This window comes from Vipera berus, assembly GCF_964194415.1.
Source record: "Vipera berus genome assembly, chromosome: 4".
Classification (NCBI taxonomy): Eukaryota; Metazoa; Chordata; class Lepidosauria; order Squamata; family Viperidae; genus Vipera; species Vipera berus.
Window position 1 is genome coordinate 9,903,117 of NC_138206.1, and position 21,550 is coordinate 9,924,666.

The 21,550-nt window shown below is 40.0% G+C and overlaps 1 protein-coding gene across 1 annotated transcript in view; it reads left to right on the top strand.

The window, feature by feature from the left end:
• Positions 1-21,550, top strand: part of TMEM135 (transmembrane protein 135) — a 172,237-nt gene that overhangs the window by 130,885 nt on the left and 19,802 nt on the right. Inside the window, exons 7-9 of the mRNA XM_081327589.1 lie at positions 11,930-11,971; positions 13,392-13,538; positions 17,863-17,932. Of these exons, the coding sequence (XP_081183715.1) occupies positions 11,930-11,971; positions 13,392-13,538; positions 17,863-17,932 (259 nt within the window). The remainder of the gene's footprint in view (positions 1-11,929; positions 11,972-13,391; positions 13,539-17,862; positions 17,933-21,550) is intronic.

Genomic DNA, 21,550 nt, shown 5'->3' on the forward strand with positions numbered 1-21,550 from the left:
GCTAAAACATATAAGGAACGGTTGCTGGAATTGGGTATGTCTAGTTTAATGAAGAGAAGGACTAGGGGTGACATGATAGCAGACTTCCAATCTCTCAGGGGCTGCCACAAAGAGGAGGGAGTCAAGCTATTCTCCAAAGCACCTGAAGGCAGGACAAGAAGCAACGGATAGAAACTAACCAAAGAGAGAGAAGCAACTTAGAACTAAGGAGAAATTTCCGGACAGTGAGAACAATTAACCAGTGCAACAACCTGCCTCCAGAAGCAGTGAATGCTCCAACACTGGAAGTTTTTAAGAAGTGACTGGCCAGCCATTTGTCTGAAATGGTATAGGGTTTCCTGCCTGAGCAGGGGGTTGGACTAGATGATCCTCAAGGTCCCTTCCAACTTTGTTGTTGTTGTTGTTGTTGTTGTTGTTGTTGTTGTTGTTGTTGTTATTATTATTATTATTATTATTATTATTATTATTATTATTATTATTATTCTCTAGGAAAAGGACCTTTGTTGGGGTTCCAGCTGGATCTAGGCACGTCTGTCTGTCTGTCTGTCTGTCTGTGTCTGTCTATCTATCTATCTATCTATCTATCTATCTATCTATCTATCTATCTATCTATCTATCTATCTATCTATCTATCTATCTATCTATCTATCTATCTATCTATCTATCTATCTATCTATGCCACCCATCAGTATGGATAGTTATTGGATTGGGCAGCTAATAAATTTACATAAAGTAAATTCAATTAAAGTAAATTGGCCTGGAGGAATGGCTAGATTGTTAACAAATTCTGTTTAGAATTGTAATATTACAAATCTAAACAACCAAAGATAGATATAAACATGTACAGCTATCGGAGCTCTTAAGGAAAATGTGAAAAGATAAGATATAAACCTTGTATTATTTAATTGCTACTCCTTTTTACATTTACATGTGATTTATACAATAGAAACAACCAGTCACAGATAATTCAGGTTGCTTGAACCTTTACTCTTTTGAAATGTAGTTCCGCCTAAACCAGTGTTTTTCAACCACTGTTCCGCGGCACACTAGTGTGCCGCGAGATGTTGCCTGGTGTGCCGTGGGAAAAATTGAAAAGTAATTATAAAATACTTTCTTTGTGTTTATTTGATTCCTATTCAAGAGAATTACTTTATATATAGTCAATATAGGCACAGAGTTAAATTTTTTAACATTTTCTAATGGTGGAGTGCCTCGTGATTTTTTTCATGAAACAAGTGTGCCTTTGCCCAAAAAAGGTTGAAAAACACTGGCCTAAACAAAGTTTCCTCAGTATACTATACAGTTGGTTACTGATTGCATAACTCTTACTGAAATTCTAATATCTCAGTTGTCACATTGACACAGGCTTTCTGAATTTTGACATTAAGGTGTAATTGAACCAGTGATCTTTCAAAAGATTTTGCCTATACTCAAGTCATATTAGGTGCACTGTCTCAAAGTAAATTGGTGTACGTGTGAGAGTGATTATTTCTGAGGTGAACTCTTCATGTTTACAACATAAACAGTACATTTGCTTTTTCTCAGGAGTAACTTGGCATCCCAGTGTGTGAGGGAGGGAGTGTGTTTTCGTGGGAGAACACCAGCAGTGAATTGTGTCTGTGTGCTTTCTCAATTACTGAAGTGTCTAGCAAATAATTACAAAGGTTTTCACTGAAGGAGCCCTGTCTCTCTTCTGTGATTGATGTGAGGGTAAAGGTTGTGACCTTAGGGTTGAGGAGATTGTGGTGTGTGCAATGGGGCGGTGGGTCTTATCAGCTAGCTCCATTCAGTGTGTACTTTCCTGTTGAGGCTACAAAGCTAGTAAACATTGGTTACCTGGGATGTTAATGTCATCAGTGGGGTTTCTTTGTTTTTGTCACTTGTGAGGATCTGGGGTTTGAGCCTAATTCCTCCAAATCCCAAATTTTTGACATAGACTTTTTTTTTTAAATGCCTGTGTGGCACTGGAAGAGTTGGACTGTGGCAAAACAGCATTACTTTATGTTTGATTTGTTGTCTCTATTTAAGCTGGATTCCAGCTGCTTGACTGTCTTCGATTTGGGAAGCCTGCTTATGGGACAGAATAGCAGAGCAAGATGTTTGAAAGGTGCTTTTTCGAAAGGCAACTGGACTAGGGGTTTCTCCCCACCCCCCTTTGAGGAAGAAGAAATCATTTCGCTACTCATCCAAAACGTTTCATCAGTTCTGAACTGATGATGCTTCTTGGATCAGAAGTGAAACATCATATTCTTCCTCAAAGGTGTGTGTGGGGGGGAAACCCCTAGTCCAGTTGCCTTCCGGAAAAGCACTTTTGAGACAGTCCTGACCTGGATGACTAAAAATCTCCATAGGTAGTAGATCAAGATGGAGGAAAAAAACAACCAGATGCTAATAAAAATATTATTTTTTTATGACCGATGGATTTAAAAAACAAAACAAAACAGAGAGAATACAGATAGTATTGCAGCAGTTCATTTAGCAACTGTTCAAAGTTACGACAGCCCTGAAAAAAGTGACATGACCGTTTTTCACACTTACAACCTTTGAAGTATCCCCCTGGTACGTGATCAAAATTCAGAACTCTTGGCAAGTGACTCGTATTTATGACGGTTGCAGCATCCCAGGGTCATGGGATCCCCTTTTGCAACCTTCTGACAATCAAAGTCAATGAGGAAGCCAGATTCACTTAACAACTCCTATTACTAATTTAACAAGTGCAGGGATTCGCTTTAAGGTCATAAATTGGGGCTGAAGACACTTAGCAAATGTTTCATTTAGCAACAGAAATGTTGCACTCAATTCCGGTCATATCTCGAGGACTGTAGTAGACAGATTTGGATTTCATTACTGTTGTAATAATTTGCGTTCTTTTCAATCAGATTTTGCAAGATCATCTTTACCGTTAGATTGAGTGATATGATGGTAGTTTTGGGGATATCCTGAAAAGTAGAATACTTTGGGGCATTCCTCCTATTTCTATCTACTCTACTTGATTGGAGGACAAATCTGAATATACTGCATAGCTGTCTTGAGGGCACTGTGTCATTGTCAAAGTTGAATTACATTTCTTCTTCCAGTCCTTCATTTCTGAATGTGAGATGAGAACAAGCTGTCATTTTGTTTTCCACAGGCAATAAATTTTTCCAAGCTGCCTAGGGCTTTTTTTCATGAGAGCTTTCCTCTGAACTGTCCTTTAAATTGTCCTCAATATTTTTTAAAAAAGAAAAAAATAGTATTAAAGTAATATTTGTGCAGCCAGTTTAACTTTCTCATTTTAAAATAGTACCTTTTATTTGCTGTTGCTTAATGAAATTCCTTACTTCAAGACTTAATTGAAGAGACACGTTTGTAGACATATTTTGGTAGTAAAGTAATTATGTAGTAAGTGTATTGTCAGGAGTGCTGTTTCCAAAGAATGTTCCTGACTATAGCTGTTCACTTATTCGGAAATTAAAATGCCCACTTCGAAACAAACCCCCATTCACATGTCACAGATGATTTGTAACATCCTAATCCGTGTTATGAATCCCTTCATTATTCTTGGTATCTCAGATATAAAATCTGCAAAAATAAAACAAAAGGGGGTTGTGTTACCTAAGACAAATACATCCCTACTTGAGAATCCTAGTAAGTTTGAAGAAACAGGTGAAAAATCAGCATAGTGTGGTGATGTTTGAGGCCTGAAGTTGGTTCAGATCTCTTCACGGCCGAGAAACTAACTTTACTTTGTTCATCTAGTGCAGACATGTCAGACTCGCGACGTCACGTGACATCGCGCAACGTATCGGGATGGTTTCTCCACGGCCAGCAATGGGGTGGGTGCGGCTTCCACCTGACGTGTCTGGCCCGCGGGCTGGCAGTTTGACACCCCTGATCTAGTGTTACCAAAGTCAATCTCACAGGGCTGTTGCGAGGATAAAAGTGGTAAGAAAGAGACACATATTAGCTACCCTGAGTTCTTTCAAAAAAGGTGGCTGGGGGATAACAGGTGCAATAAATAGTACTGATAGAAGAGAATATTTGTAGCTCAGGATTGAACTATGGAGTTCTTGGTGCTCTCTGAATTTGGTTGGTTTGTTTTTTCTTGCAGGCGCTTCATTGCCAAACTAGGTAACATCATCTGTGCTAGCAGAGAGTGGGATTTGCTCTCATTTTATATAGCAGTGGCTTGCCCTGTCCGTATTGGTAGTGATTGATCAAGGCACTGCCAATGCAGACAAACAAGCTAAACAATAAACAACAACCCAATCAAGGAACCAGAAAGATCAGTCCTATCAACCCTGGCAAGGCAAAACGACTAGAATGCGGCTGCCCGAGTGGTGGTGGGGGTTTCCCGATACTCCCATGTAACACCTCTACTCCGCGAGCTGCATTGGCTTCCGGTTGTCCTCCGGGTAAGATTCAAGGTGCTGGTTATGACCTATAAAGCCCTAAATGGCATGGGTCCGGGTTACTTACGGGAGCACCTGCGGCCGGCATCACCTTCCCTTCGTCCAGTGCGCTCCCACAGAGAGGGCCTCTTCAGGGTGCCGTCGGTCAAAGAGTGTCGACTGGCCGTCCCCAGGAGGAGGGCGTTCTCTGTGGGCATGCCAGACCTTTGGAACCGTTTACCGGTTGAGCTCCGGATGGCTCCCGACCTTCGCTCCTTCCGACGTGACCTAAAAACATATTTATTTGAACAAGCCGGCCTGGTCTGATGGGTTTAGGGGTATTTTAATATTATTATCTTAAGTTATTGAATTGGGCTGTTGTATTTAATATTTTTTAATTTTTGTATATTGTATTTTATTGTACTGCTCTGTTCACCGCCCTGAGTCCTTCGGGAGAAGGGCGGTATACAAATTAAATTATTATTATTATTATTATTATTAGTAGTAGTAGTAGTAGTATATAATATAAGGGCAAAGCCCATTCTCTTGTAGCACTGATGATGTTACCAAATTTGGTAATGAAATGTCTGTAAGAAAACACCCAAACTCAAGAGAGCACCAAGAAAACCAAGAGAGCACCAAGCACCCAAATGAATAGTATTTATGGTGTTTATGGTATAGTATTTATGGAACATTACACTTTGTAACATGCCTGGTGGTTTTCTCCAAAAACGAGTGTCTTTCTCGTATTTCATCGCAAGCGTAGCAGAGAGGATTATTTTCTCTTGTCAGTTTCCACATCTGTTTGGAGCTGGCTTGCATATTCTTTGGTTTATTTAATATTTTCGTTTCTTGGGTTTTTATATTAACTATTAAAATAGTTCTCTTTCAGTCTGAAGACTTCTGAAAGCCATTAATGGTAAAACAAAAAAAAAACACGACTAAAAGAAAACAAGTATGGCAAGGATTTAAAATCAGCAGGAAAGGAAGCTAGTGTGTCAGAATTTCCTACAGCCAGAGGCCATTAAAGCTGGGAATTATGGGAGTTATGTCTTACATATTGAGAGGGTTCAGGTTAGGCGAGTCTGACATAAGATAAACAAAGTTCCTTCAGAAGCGGCGAAGCTTTCCGTGTAACCAAGATTATAGCATGCTTTTTGTTCACTTCAAGGGCAAGAGGCGAACGCCATGTTGGACGGTTGATCTTGTTCTAATCCCTGTTTCCTGACCTCTGTAAAAGAGCTCTTTTTGGCATCTTTACTCAATGCATTTGTCTGTTAGCTAACTAAAGCAGCTTTAGAGTGCTTCAATCTAGAATGAAAAACAGCATCTGAAGGATGTTTTTCACCCCGGGAGATATTTCACATTTGATGGGTAATTTCAGAAAGTTTCTTTGCTGCCCCAGTTGGAAGAACAATATTTCAAAATGAAAAATAAGCTACAGTAAAATGTGAAACAATTCCTGTTTCTTTCTACCCATTCCCCCTATCGTCTGGATTCTGTTCCTTCTTGCAGTTTGTGTCGACTGCTTGGACTACGGTTTCTTTTCGAATCTTTTTTTTTTTAAAAAAAAAAGTTGGCAAGACTGATCATATTTGGAAGGGTTTGTTAATTTGTCTTCTCCCATATATTTTTTTCTTTTAATGGAGGACCTGGAAAACCCAAGCAAATCGCTCTTGACTGGTTGTTTCCTGGTTCTTGCTATGATGGTTTGTTTTGTCAGGCATGTTTATATACGAAGGTGAAAGCACGGGGGGGGGGGGGAAAGGAATTGGATATATTTTATGTCACAATCATTTCATTGCAAACGCAAATAGTTAAGAAGTTTGAAATAACTCCCAGAAAGCCAAAGACAGGGCAGCTCTTATATGATGTTTGTTAATTTGAGGAAGTTTGTAAACAAGGTAATGTATGCCTGTCTATAAAGGTACTATAAAGGTACTAGCAATACTATTATATCCTGAAATGGCTGTGTGATAAGCCTGCTTTAGCTAGAGATTCTTGCATCCATACAGACACTGCTTCTGAATGTCCATAATATAGATCCAAAATGTCAACCGTTGACTTTCATGTTATTTATTGAGATTGTTGATGAACTGTGACATTGCTTTTAATTTGCATCTCTTCTGCTTTCACCTTGAAAGCGTTGTACCGATATGACTTTAGACTTGCTTAGTTTATATCCATTTATAATTTAAATGCTGTTGCAAGAACAACAGCAATTGTTATTAATTAGGGTAAAAGAGTTCTGACAGCTAAAACATAATCTCCGAAATGGCATGTTTTAGAAGACGTAGGAACAGTACCAAAACATAACAGAAAGTTCTCTCTTCCAGAAACATGCACCGTTCTTTTGACGTGACATTTATTGTGAATTTCCCATTCCCCTTTCCCCCCAATCAGAACAGAATGAAAATGCTTACAATAAAAGTAAAAAAGGGCAGGCTCGGAGCTGCGCTTTCCTGAAAATAACCATAATTACAGCTTTCTTGTAAAGAAAGTTACATTTTACTTTTATAATCGTTTCTCTGTCTTATAATGCTTGTAATTTTCACTGCGTGTGATGCTTGTTCCCTACGAAAGTGATTATGCCTCACCAGAGGAGCCCTGGACAGACCCTCTAAATGAGAATTTTTTGAAAGGTTTACAACAAGACACATTTTTTTTAAAAAATGGAAAAGCTAATTGGTGACATTTAGCCCTACAAAGTGGTGTGGAGACCTCTTGCCTTTGCTCACAATGGGGGTGTGGAGAGAGGATTAGTACACCCGCATTCCCAGTACAAAAGCAATTAGTTTTGGTCGGTGGCTAGACACAAAATGGTTAGATCTCATTGGCACGTCCGAAGTTACTGGAGGCAAATATAGCTCCTGTAATCAGAAATGTGCCTATACAGCAGCTGCAGATTGTACTTGTATACTTGTCTGCGTATCCTTTGAGTAAGGAGAGTTAGAAAATCTTTTCCAAGTTTTTTTCCCCACTCCAACCCCACTCCCCATTTCTCCAATTGTAACTAAATTTAGACAGTATCCCTGTTGGCCCTGGTTGCTGGTCACCACGGGATTTTTCCTGTATCTCCCAGTGAAGCTTACTTGCTTGGTCCATCTGTGTTTGTTGTAAATGTGCTTCTTCTCCTCCATTCACATCTGGCATAATGATACTCTTGGGAGAGGAAACAACTGTTTCTAAATGTAATAAAGAAGCGTGGAGCTGAGTAATCTTCAGATAACTTTAAGAGACACACAATTTTATAGCTGTTTTAAAATCCTACTTTTTTTAAAAAAAAACCAACACAAAACTTTATTTAATACGTGGTGCAACCAGAGTCAACGAAAAGAAAAGCAAAGGACTCGAGCTGGTTTAGAAACATCTCTTAAATCATTTCTAGGGTGAAAAATCATAAATCTATTCTTGCGTAATCCTCGATTTAAGACAAAACTTTGAGCCTCAAATTTCTGTTGCTAAGTGAGACAGTTGCTTAAGTGAGTTTTGCTCCATTTTGTGACTTTTCTTGCCACAGTGAATCACTGTGTAGTTGTTCAGTTAGCAACACTGTTGTTGAATGGATCCAGCTTCCCAGTTGACTTTGCTTGTCAGAAGGTTGCAAAAGGTCATCACATGACCCCAGGACACTGCAACCCTCATAAAAATGAGTCAGTTGCCAAGTGTCTGAATGTTGATCACATGACCAATGGGGATGCCACAACGGTCGTAAGTGTGAAAAATGGTCATAAGTCACTTGCTCTCTTCTTGCCTCCATACGATTCAAATGCATAATACGGTCACCTGTTTGACAGGTTTCTGTGGTACCTGTGTCTGGCTCATAAGCCAATTTTAGTTTCGGGGGGGGGGTGGAAAGAAAGAATTGGGGTGACTTGATAACAGTCTTCCAATATTTGAGGGGCAGCCACAAAGAAGAGCGGGTTAACTATTTTCCAAAGCACCAGAAGGCAAGACAATGGATGGAAACTAATCAAGGCGAGAAGCAACCTGGAATTAAGGAGAAACTTCCTAACAGTGAAAACAATTAACCATTGGAATGGCTTGCCTTCAGAAGCTGTAGGTGTTCCGACACTGCAGGTTTTTAAGAAGAGATTGGACAGCCATTTGTCTGAAATGGTATGGGGGCCTCCTGCCTGAGCAGGGGCTTGGACTAAAAGACCTCCAAGGTCCCTTCCAACTCTGTTATTCTGAAAGGATGTAGTTACACATGAGCAATTCCGCTTTTTCTACAGTTTGCCAACTGAGAACTTCACTTTTATGAAGAAACTGCTGGCAAATTAATTTGAACTTCTCTTAGCAGACAAGAGGGATACTGGGCCGAGGATACAACTGTGTGACTTTCTCTAAGAAGAAAGTGAGTTTTGGCAGGATTTTAAAAGATGAGTTGATCCCCTTAAGGTACAGATTTGTCGATTTAACAAGCCATAATCGTTATTTTGCTGATTCAAAACGTTGCAAGGCTAAGCCATGATTTCAGCTTCACTGTTGGGAATTCCTTGATATATATAAGGGATTTTATCTGTAGGCAGTTACAGACAAAGCAATGTTTGTTAACGTAGTGATTGACTGTAGAGTGAAACTTTTCATCTTGATTCTACACTTAAAATAAACTCAGCAGGAATGAGTTTTCCAGATGGGTTGGAACATCTGGAATGCCAGTGCTAGGTTGGAGAAGAAGACCTGACAGGTGGTGTCAGCAGCCTCGAAACAACTTGACAGTTTCTTTGGGTAATGCAAAATGGTGATGGGTTTAACAGCAAATTATAGCCTGATAAATTATTATTTGCTGAGTATATGTAACTAACATACGTACTTTGCTTTCAATTCCACTGTCCTTGGAAAGAATTTAGTCTATTCTCAGATATTCTTAATCCCTTAATAGGGCTACAAATTCAAAGCGTCTTGGCTTGAGAGATACAGCATAAAAATATCTTCAGGATTGATCTTTTTAAACTCTCACTGACATTGTCAGAGCAAAAACCTTTTGACAGGTTTATTCTGGCCACATTGTAACATGCCTGGTAAAGAAATGTAAGTCTTCCTAAGCAACATCTGGGTTTAAAGTTTAAAGGATATTCCCTTTGCAGTACTCTACTCCACAAGATATCTGTGGCTCAGCAGATGTTGAATTAAATCTCCTAACGTCCCCAGGCATCATGGCCAACAAAATTAAATTGGAACTGAAATTCAGCAACATCAACAGGGCAAGTTCCCATCTCAGCCATATGAACTGGTTTGTGCAGAAATGTGTCTCATTGCTTATCACAGATTGGTTCACGTTTAGAAGGATATACCAGAAGCAGACAGCCATTAAGATTGCTAGTAGTTTATCTTAGACTTAGAGGGAACAAGACTGGAACCAGTGCTAATCTGTATTAAAATCAGAACGATCTGGAGTACATAGGGGTTTTTTTTCTCATTCATAAGGGAAGTTTGATCCCTTTCATTTTATACAGAGGTTTTGTTGCTTCCTAAATATTGTTGTGTTTGTTTTGCAAAACCTTAGCCAAATCCATGTTCCTTTTGTTTATATTATATATTATACATGTATACATAATAATAAATTGACCTCATTTTTGTACACACAGACCCAAGATGGCTTTTGTTTAGAAATACCTCTCCAGATTTTAATGTTTGTCACATAAAAGACTTATTTAATTAATTATAAAAAACTGCTGTTAATATTACACAATGGGGCAGATGGTGGTCCTTAACTCACATATCTGATTATTCATGTTGCTAGCAGGCAAATCCCACAGTAAGGGCCACAAATTGCACACTGCATGAACATATTCAAGTAACTTTTAAGTAACTGGAGCTCCCTCAGTTTACAAAATGAAATTCAATGGTTTGGGCCAGGGGTCTTCAAACTTGGCCCTTTTATGACTTATGGACTTCAACTCCCAGAATTCCTCAGCTAGGCACGCTGGCTGAGGAATTCTGGGAGTTGAAGTCCACAAGTCATAAAAGGGCCAAGTTTGAAGACCCCTGATTTAGGCATTCAAAGACATTTAGGCAAGAAAAACCAAATGCAGAGGTACAGAATAGGTGGTATCTGACTCAATAGCAGTAACTGTGAGAGGGATTTGGAGTCCTAGTGGACAATCACTTACAGTCTTCGGAGAAGGGCGGGATATAAATGGAATAAAAATAAAAATAAAATAAAATAAATATAGGAGTTAGCAGTGTGCTGCAGCCACCAAAAATGCCAATGCAGTCTTAGGCTACATTAACAGAGGGATAGAATCAAGATCACGTGAGGTACCTCTTTATAAAGCCTTAATAAGACCACATTTGCATCCAATTTTGGCCACCACAGTATAAAAAAGATGTTGAGACTCTAGAAAGAGTGCAGAGAAGACAAAGATGATTAGGGGACTAGAGGCTAAAACTTAAGAACAGTTGCAGGAATTGTTTTTTTAATGAAAAAAGAAGAACTAGGGGTGACATAGCAGTGTTCCAATAGCTAAGGGGCTGCCACAAAGAAAGGGTGTGTGTGTGTGTGTGTGTGTGTATGTGTGTGTGTGTGTCAACCTGTTCTCCAAAGCATCTGAAGGCAAGACAAGAAGCAATGGATGGAAATTATCAAAGAGAGAAGCAACCTAGAACTAAGGAGGAATTTTCTGACAATGAGAACAAGTAACCAGTGGAATGTCTTGCCTTCAGAAGTTGTGCGTGCTCCATCACTGGAGGTTTTTAAGAAGAGATTGGACAACCATTTTGTCTGGAATGGTATATATAAGGTCTCCTGCTTGAGTAGGGGGTTGGACTGGAAGATCTCCAAGGTCTCCTCCATCTCTGTTATTTTTTTCTATTATTTTGATTTGTATTTGTATACATTTGTATTCTTGCCTTGGTAGTTGTCGGGGTGATTACTGATGGTGAGTTATGGGCTTTCTTTCGGAGAACACTCATGTACCATATAAGCAATATTTTTAATGCTCTTGCAATTTCCCTTTTAAACTGTTGGCTCAACCCAGCTCCAAAATGTATTAGATACAAAATGCAATTACTCATTGTCCCTCAGGTAAAATGGCCTTTAAAGAGGAAATCTGTATTTGAAGCATATTTCCAGCTCTCATAATTGGTGGCTAATATACTAAATGTGTTAAACATCTCAGAGAAAGTGGTCAGTGTAAATAAATGTCCATCTGTACTCTTGTCTAAACATTGAATTTATTAGTTTGATGTAATTTTAAGATTAATTGCTGCCGATTAGGGACACCTGCTGGCAGAATGTTGGAACTATTTGGCAAATGTTGAAATGGAAATCAGAACAACTCCCCCCCCCCCCCCAAAAAAGCTGGGCTTTGCAAAAACTTGCTGAAGCTGCTAATGTCATTTGGAATGTTTTTTCGTCCTCCTGTTTGCATTACATGTGCTCTTGAAAAGTTATAACATATAATAAAAACCCAGTAACTGCAGACATATTATCCTAAGCTGACTGGCTGGAAGTCTGTGAGAAATAAGTTCTTAAGGCTATGATATTGTAAATTGCCTCTATAGTGAGGTTGTTCTTGGTTACTCATACCCCAAATATGTGATTTTTATTTCAGAAGCAAGGATGGTTTGAAAGGATTTACATTCTCCGCACTAAAGTAAGCAAATCTAAGCAAGTCTCTTCTTAATAGCCTGACCAACTCAAGATGGAGTGAAATTTTGTGCAAATTTAATCTGGTGCACAAGCAACAACCCAACCCGTATGGCAGAATGTGGCCATCCAGAAATGGAGAACCGCCTGGCAAAACCTGCCTTTGAATTGTAATGTGAATGTCATCAAACCACAGATTTGATGCTAGTTGGGTTTGAATTAAATGAAATCAGCTTTAGTTTTCCAGCCGTGCATGTTTTTTGGATTGCATCTGTGTCACTGCATTTAGAGAACAAGTGGAGCCCTCAAACCAAACAAGATTATGGATGGGGAAACAGGGGGAAAATTAAATAGTATGCAAGACACATGTATTTAAGTTGCTTCTCAGAGGTGCTGAGACTGCTCATAAATTTTCAAAAGACTAGGAAAATCTCTTTTGGGGATTCATTTGCATTGATATTTGAAGATCGGCAGTATCTAAATTTGACTAATAAATATTTTGTGGGTCAGGGCTAGAAGCCCAGAATTTCATTACAGGGAGTCCTCAGCTTATGACCATAATTTAAGCCTGGAATTACAGTCGTAAGTTGTGCCACTCATTAAGTGGGTCACAGTGCAAACTGTCCCCAATTTTGCAATCTTTTTCGTGGCAGTCATTAAGTGAATATCTGTCTTCTTTACAAACACCACGTTCATTAAGCAAATCCGTTCTCTGCAGCGAGCATTTTTGCCTGGAAACCAGGAGTAAATGCCGGTTTTGCCAAAATAAATCATAAATTGCAATGATGCGACCACCCGATGCTGCAAAAAACCATAAATGCAAATTGTTTGCCAAGGTCCCAAAATGGGATCACATGACCATAGGGTTGGAAGCATCAAAACTTTGAATCTGGCTTATAAGCAGCCCTTGGGAGGTCACTAAGTTTGCGTAGTCACTAAGCAACAGGCCATAAATCAAGGACTACCTGCATTATCTTCCCACAACTCACTTTCTCTTGGTTACCTCATTTCTATATTGGATGGCCACGATATATAAAGTTGTTATGACTTCACACAAATAAAAAAAACCCAGACGTTAGTATTTGTACATGTTTCATATATAGAGAAGTACATTCTTTTGTTACTTTCCAAACTCTTGTTGTCATCAGTGGTACGTTTACAATAGAATATTAAGTCTTGTAATAATAAGCAGAGTTCCCTATTTTTTAAAAAATAAACACATCATTTTGTACCTATGTGAATCTAACATATTAGCAAAAAAGCTAATATGTCTTAACATAGTAGCAAAACGTTAAAACCCTTACCATAAAAGTTTTAAACTGTAAATATCCCGTTTTGTTATATAATTTAGAAGCCGTTGTAATATATGTTATAAAAGGAATAATGGAGCACAGGTAGCTAATAAATGTGTTCTCTTTTCTTATCAGATTCATTGTAGGGAAAGAAGAAATTCCCACCCATTCGTATGTACCAGAAGGCGCTTTTGTAAAGCGAGAAAGAAAAATAAAACACTGCAAAGATATAACACAACAAATGAATTTTATTGCTGCTACCAAAAAAATTGTGGAAAACATGTGAGTGTAAAACTTTTATTCTTTGTAATGTCTTGTTTTATCTGTACATTATCTTGTGCAATTATAACCTTACACTGCCTCTTTTTTTATTTTGACCCCAATATTTGTGCTGATTACCTGAAATATTTACATATCTCATTCTGCCACGGTTGCATACACACAGAGGAACCCATTCTGTGCATGCGTACATCTTTCCATTTATTAATGTTTATTTCACAAATCTGTCAGGGAATGGCCTTTTTTAGAGCAAGTAATGAGTGTACATTGCACATGAACAATTGATTGATTTCCTGTTTTTTTTCCAGTAGTAATGCCTCAAAAGATCACATGTGGTTTTTAAATTCCTTTTGCAATTCTTCCCCCCCCAGTTTTGTTTTATACTTGATTGTATCGGGGAGCTAGAATACAGTGAACTGCCTTGAATGAAAAGAAATCAATATTTTAATTAATGAACATGGCAGTTAGTTACCAGGGAGCAAGCAGGTGATTCATATCTAACCTTTCTATTATAAATGGTGCACAAAAAAAGAAGAAAGTAAAAGGCAAGCTGTACAATTATAATTAAATATTTAAAGCAAACACATTAAAACTTATTTACAACTAAGAAATAGATAGAAATCCATAGTGAAACTTACATCAATAAAGCGATCTTAAAAAACCAAAAAGGTGATCTTGCCAGGTGGTAGGAGATCGACAAATCTAATATAAGGTGGCCCTTTTTCAGCATGAGATTTTGACACCCCTGGTCTGGCCTCTTCTTAAAAATCTCCAGTGATGGAGCATCCACGATTTCTGGAGGCAAACTATTCCACTGGTTAATTATCCTCACTGTCAGGAAGTTTCTCCTTAATTCTAGGTTGCTTCTCTCTTTGGTCAGTTTGCAACCATTGTTTCTCGTCCTTCCCTCTGGTGCTTTTGTGAACAACCTGGTCCCCTCTGCCTTGTGGCAGCCCCTCACATACTAGAACACTGCTTATCATGTCTCCCCTATTTTTTCTTTTCTTTAGACTAATTTAAACCCAAGTTCCGCGGCCGTTCTTTGTATGTTTTAGTCTCCAGGCCTTGGATCACCTTAGTTCAGACATGTCAAACACAAGGCCCGGGGCCCGGATCTGGCCCGCGAAGTGGTTTCATGTGGCCCGCGAAGCCATCCTGGAAACAGTGAGGGAACGGCCCCCACTGCCTTGGCCCTGGCCCAGAGACCCTCCTCCTGCCAGAGACCCTCAGATCTGTCCCACTCCTGCCCAGGCCCCCATAGGCACCCTTGATGCGAACGATGTAGAGCTGGCCACGCCCACCCAGTAGGCCATACGCACTCTAGCCACGCCCACCCAGTAGGCCATCCCCACCCTCGCCATCCCCACCCGGCCCCTTGAGGGCAACTGTAATGCTGATGCGGCCCTCAATGAAATTGAGTTTGACACCCCTGCCTTAGTTGCTCTTCTCTGAATTTTTTCCAAACTCTCAACATCTTTTTTGGTGATGGTGACTAAAGTTCGTCAAGTACATTCTGGGCTGGGTAAAAATTTCCAAACACTTCTTTAAAAATAGCCCAACTATTATAGAATAAGGGTATGGTAGAATGGATAGGGATAGGGACAGGAATAGACCTATGCTGATATAGTTTAGTTATTGATCAGTTAACAGATCTCTGGGAATGGGCCTAGCTGGCCTACTTCTCCAAACTATGAAACCCTCTACCTCCGTATCCAGAACTTTTGGCATCTAAGTTCAGGATTAAATCTAGAAGCCACTCCCAAGTTTATAATCCTACTCAAAAGAACTGGAACCTCGGTTCTTTAGATTAAGTTTTAATTTCTTCCCCTTCGTTCACTTGTTGACATCAAGGATTGGTTTAGATGCTGAACAGCTACTTTGGTTTTAGATGGAAAAATTAGGATTGGGGTCAGGTCTTTTCAATTAAAGGACCCACTTGGTCTTCTATAAATTGAGAGCCACTTTGGTCTGGTGGTTTAAGGCACCAGGCGAGAAACCAGGAAACTGTGAATTCTAGTCCTGCCTGATGCCTGAAAATATGGCTGGGTGACCTTGGGAAGTTACTCTTTCTCAGCCCAACTCACCTCACAAGGTTATCGTTGTGGGGAAAATAGGAAAAGGATGGAGTACGGATGATCCTTGATTTATGACCCCGGGACACTGCAACCGTCATAAATACATGCCAGTTGCCAACCATCCAAATTTTGATCGTATGACCATGGTCAGGGTCAGCTGACTCAGGAATTCTGGGAGTTGAAGTCCATGAGTCATAAAAGAGCCGAGGTTGCTTACCCCTGACCATGGGGATGCTGCAATGGTTATAAGTGTGAAAAATGTTCCTAAGTCACTTTTTCCCAGTGCCATTGTAACTTTGAATGGTCACTAAATGGTCACTAAATCGAGGACTACCTGTATTAGGTGTGTTTGCCATCATGTGCCCTCTGACGTAGAATGGAAAACCTGTGAAGTGGGATGGCCCTAAATCAGAATGGAGCACCAGCCAGTAAATAGCTTATTGTTGCTAGTTTCCGTAGCAGAAGAGAAAATATGTCAAGATACATTTTACTGTCTGAATTCTCAAGATTCCTGGTTTTTCATGGTATATTTCCTTGAATGAACCAGCCTGTAAAGTTCCAGAAATAAAAAAAAGACCCAGTGTTCCATTTTTAGTAGGCTGAAGAGCTCAATTTGGTACATGTTTGGATTAATCCAGGTAAGAAACTTTATTCAACAGCAAATTACCCAAAGCCTTACAAAAAGCTATCACTACTCAGTCAATATCAGCTCCATCAAAAAAACCTCTTACTGCTGGGCTTTAAAAAAAAAAGTCCTGAACATTCAGCAAACAAGGTGAATAAACCTCCTTTGGTATTTCTAATGTCCCATTTGCACATGTCCCAAAAAACCATTGAGTTCTTAATCCTAATCCTCTATCATGTTTCTCTCCCATATGTTTCCTTTCAGATATAGCTAAGTCTAAATGTCTGTAACTTGATCATGTCCTCATTACCATTTTTGCTACACAAAAGGGACCCGGATAGATGATTTATGACTAATACGCCTTTGCAGCACATAATTCAAAGCTTCCAAAAATATTTGGCACGGTATGAAGACTGAGTAATGTTGTTTTGTGGTGCAACTACCAATATTTGAGTGCAAGAAAATTTCATGTCTTAGAACCAGGATCACATTGATTTCCTTGTCATTCCAGCTGATAATGTCTAACAACTGGATAGCCCTCCATGAAGTATTTATCATTTTCCATTCCTCTGCCAGTTTTCTGCCATAAAACTGCTGGAATCCCCCATGACAGATTTGCACAGTTCTAACGCTTATGGAAAGTGAAGTCCTGTGAACTCAGAAGAATACAAATTTGGCAGGCATATACAGATTCTCTGCTGGAACTGGAAAGCCAAATATATAATCTCCCAAGTAACTTTGTGCCCTTTCTCTGCGGTATTTCTTCAGGGAGGTGTATAACAGTGCCAAACACATTCCTGGCTACCTGCTCTCTCAGCTGATGGGGTCCCTTTTTCCCCATAAACTTAACCTAGAAATGAATATTGGGGTTACATGGTCTTTAAAACGCAGCTGTAGGATGTCACTGAGATTTTTTTTCTTTCTGTCCAGGATGATTGTGTTGTTTGCAACAAGGTTCTGATGTCCAAGTGAAGGCATGGGAGAAAGCCTGGTCTATTTTTCTTGGGGGGGGGGGAAATGAACACATACATATTCATACATTCTTGCACTGCTATTTTTTAAAAAAAAAAGACGCAGAAGGAATTGATGTTAGAATTAGTAATAAGGCTGAAAGCATAGTTTTCTGCTCATAGGCTGCATATCGGAGGCGATATAGTTCTTAATGGCAATAGCACTTAGACTTTTATACAGCTTTACAGTGCTTTTACAGCCCTCTCTAAGCGGTTTACAGAGTCAGCACATTTGCCCCCCCCCCCACAATCTGGATCCTCATTTTTACCAACCTCAGAAGGATGGAAGGCTGAGTCAGCCTTGAGCTGGTGAGACTCGAACTGCTGGCAGTGAGCAGTGAGTTCATCAAATCCTGCTTTTCTTACATCCTATACGTGGGTTTCTTTGTGATATCCCATTGTGCCTTTATTTGTATGAGTTGTGCCGCATTTTCAAAGCTTACTGTTACAGGTATCTACATCTAAGTATCGTAAATAAAACCTTGGTAAATACAAATAATGAAGGACTGATAGGAGAATACTTTGTATGTGTTGGAGGAAAAAAAAGGAACATGTACGGTACCTGTGGAATGCAGAAGAAATCTAGAGAGTCAACACTGTTTTATTTGCTTTTTCAGATGCAAAAATGGTCCCAGGCACAGATGCTGTAAGCACTATGAAGATAATTGCTTCTCATATTGTATTAAAGTGAGTCAACACTAACCCTTCCATTTGCAGAGAGAAATCTAAAAATTAACAGGGAAATTACAGAAGCTGATGAAAGTTCTGATGGAGTTGTTCCCGCTCTAAATCCTTAATCTGTGGTCTAGAAATGGATATGGTGACCTAGAAGGAATGTTAAATTATACATGATTCTTGTCAGACAATCTCTCAAGCCATGTCCTTTTGCCTTAATGGATTAGGTGGACATCGCAGTTGTAACTAGTAAACCATAGTTATGGCAGAGATAGGCAATAGATAAAACACAGGCAGTCCTCTTTAAAAAAAATTGATTTTTCCCCCCACTCAATAATTGGTGAACAGTGCGTTGTCTGGGTTACATTTGTAAATGAATCATTAACAATTAATTTCTATAATCCATATTCCACATATTAATTTTAGTTGATTTCCTCTTTCCCCGAAATAACCTCTTTTGCAAGCATTGGTTTAATACAGTTCTTATTATTTTGATAAATAACAATTAAATGTATAATCCCCCCCCAATATTCCTAAAAACAATAATCATATTAGTATATTTCTTTTCTGTTCAATCATTCTGATTGCTTCATCATAAATCCTGTTACGATCCTTCTTTTAGTTTATTTCTCCCACCAAATTCTAGATATTCTTGCAGGCAGTCCTCTTTTATATGCCATGAATATCACTAGCCACCAGTTTCCGATTATTTTTACCTCCAATAAACACTCAATACTTAATTTACAAATTCTGCTCTACTATTAGAGCAGAACATATGGATCCAGGTATGGTTCTAAGCAGAAAAATGGATGAATTCCTGGGATATAGTTTGCTGTGTTGCAGAAAGCCCAGCAAATGCAGGATCAATATCATAGTTGATTAAACTTTGGTATGTATATCTCATCTTGGTATGTTAGCTATGTGTCACCTGCAGCACATGAGCAGAATATATAGACTAAAACTGCCTTGTGTATGATTATCGGCTAAATGAACACATGATCTTTAACAGCTGTCTGCAATTCCCACGGATGTAAGCAGGGTTTGTTGTGCAACCCTTATAGATGGCAGTGGGCTGAAGTGCAAGACACCAGCTGTGATCACAAATAAAAATGTTGTGGATATTGCCCTGTTTACTTTCTTTTTTACTTCTTTCTTTCTTCTGCACAAAAGTCTGATTCATTGGTATGTTAGCTGCTTAAGAATGCAAGTTAAATTATTGCTTGGGTAAACTTTAGACAGCCCATAGATCAGGGGTGTCAAACTCGCAACATCACGTGATGTGTCATGACGTATCGCAGCTTTTTTCCCGTTGCTGGCAATGGGGTGGGTGCCGTTTCGCCATGACACATCCGGCCTTTGGGCTGACAGTTTGACACCCCTGGCATAGATGCTGAGAGATGTGCATAAATTGGATTGCAATAAGGAGTTTGCAATAAGCATGCTTATCTTATATTTTATACAGGTAATCCTCGACTTACGACCAGTTACTTAGCGATCTTTCAGAGTTATAATGAACCCCCCCGAAAGATATTTATGAACTGGTTCCAAATTTCCCGCGCTCCCCATTTGTACATGATCAGTTTACAACAGACATGTCAAACACAAGGCCCGGGGGGCAGATCCGGCCCGCGAAGTGGTTTCATGTGTGCCCGCGAAGCCATCCTGGAAACAGTGAGGGAACGGCCCCCACTGCCTTGGCCCTGGCCCAGAGACCCTCCTCCTGCCAGAGACCCTCAGATCTGTCCCACTCCTGCCCAGGCCCCCATAGGCACCCTTGATGCGAACAATGTAGAGCTGGCCACGCCCACCCAGTAGGCCATACGCGCTCTAGCCACGCCCACCCAGTAGGCCACGCCCACCTGCCCCCACCCAACCGGCCCCCTGAGGGCAACCGCAATGCTGATGCGGCCCTCAATGAAATTGAGTTTGACACCCCTGGTTTACAATATTTACACACACATACACACACACACACACACACACACACACACACACACAAACAGGGTTTACTTCCAGTTTCTGAGAAAAGGGTCCCATGGCAAACAATAGTTTCACTTAATGACCATGGTGTTTGCTTAATAACCACCACAAAAAAAGGCGTAAATTCAGGTTGGTTACCTGTGTGACCCACTTTACAACTGTCATGATTTATGACCATAATTGGTAGCCTCAGTGATGGTTGTAAGTCAAGGACTACTGTAGTTCTGGGTGTCTTAGCGATGCCTTTCCAAAGAATTCTTTTTCCTCAATAACTGTCTCATCTTCTTTTTAAGTTTTTCCTCCAAAAAATCCAGGACATATTTAAACAACGCAGATTCTCCAGTCTCTTAGAGCAGAGTATTCAACCTTGGCAAGTTTAAGACTTACGGACTTCAACTCCCAGAATTCCTTGGCCAGCCATGCTGGCTGGGAAATTGTAGGAGTTGAAGTCCACAGGTGTTAAAAGTGGCCAAGGTTGGCCACCCCTGCCTTAGTATAAGTTGAGTGGAGATTTTATCCCTCATGCTATAGCCACGGAACAAACAAAATGGCTTTCCAGCCTTGATTATTTTGAGGCATTTGCTTGATTGTTGTGGTGGAGAAAATGTTGTTGTGGTGGTTGTTAGTTGTGAAGTTGTGTCCGACCCATCGCGACCCCATGGACAACGTTCCTCCAGGCCTTCCTGTCCTCTACCATCTTCTGGAGTCCATTTAAGCTCACGCCTACTGCTTCAGTGACTCCATCCAGCCACCTCATTCTCTGTCGTCCCCTTCTTCTATTGCCCTCAATCCTTCCCAGCATGAGGCTCTTCTCCAGTGAGTCCTTCCTTCTCATGAGGTGGCCAAAATATTTGAGTTTCAACTTCAGGATCTGGCCTTCTAAAGAGCAGTCAGGGTTGATCTCCTCTAGGACTGACCGGTTTGAACGCCTCGCAATCCAAGGGACTCGCAGGAGTCTTCTCCAGCACCATAGTTCAAAGGCCTCAATTCTTTGGCGCTCAGCCTTTCTTATGGTTGGAGAAAATACTGGATTGTTAACAATCGAAGTAACTGTATTTTTTTTAAGTAAAGCATCAGGAGGTTTACACTAACAGGTGCAGTGAACTAGCAGCTTCTGCAACTCTAGTTAGAGTAACCTTTTTGGGTGACCACCCTCCTTAAGCAAGCATCTTCAAAAGAATGTTGCTTTAACAAGCGACTTTTTCCTTTGGGGGCTACTGTTGTCTTGCAGGTGGAAGAAACAATTCATTATTAGTGTCAACGGTAAACTCTTAAAGTGAGTGAAGAGCGAGATCTTGTGTGTGTTGACTAATTTAATCAAGGCCAGAAAGTATGTAACAGATCCCACGTACAACCGGTCCCCCAGATCAGCTCAAATATTGGGAATGTGCTGTGCTCAGCAGCTCAAGTTAGCAGCATCCATACAGCTGTGCCTCTCTACGTATTGGGACAATTTTTTTTTGAAGTCAACCTGTGAATATAGTTTAAAGCGAATGGGAGAAAATACAGAGTTGTTGCTTACAGGAAGAGCAATTGTTGTCCAGGGATATAAATTATCCTTGCCCAGAATGTGATAGCGTTTTCTTTCCGTAACTGCAGGGAAATTATTTTGTCTGGAATTTGATTAGGATAAGTGGGCACACCTGCTTC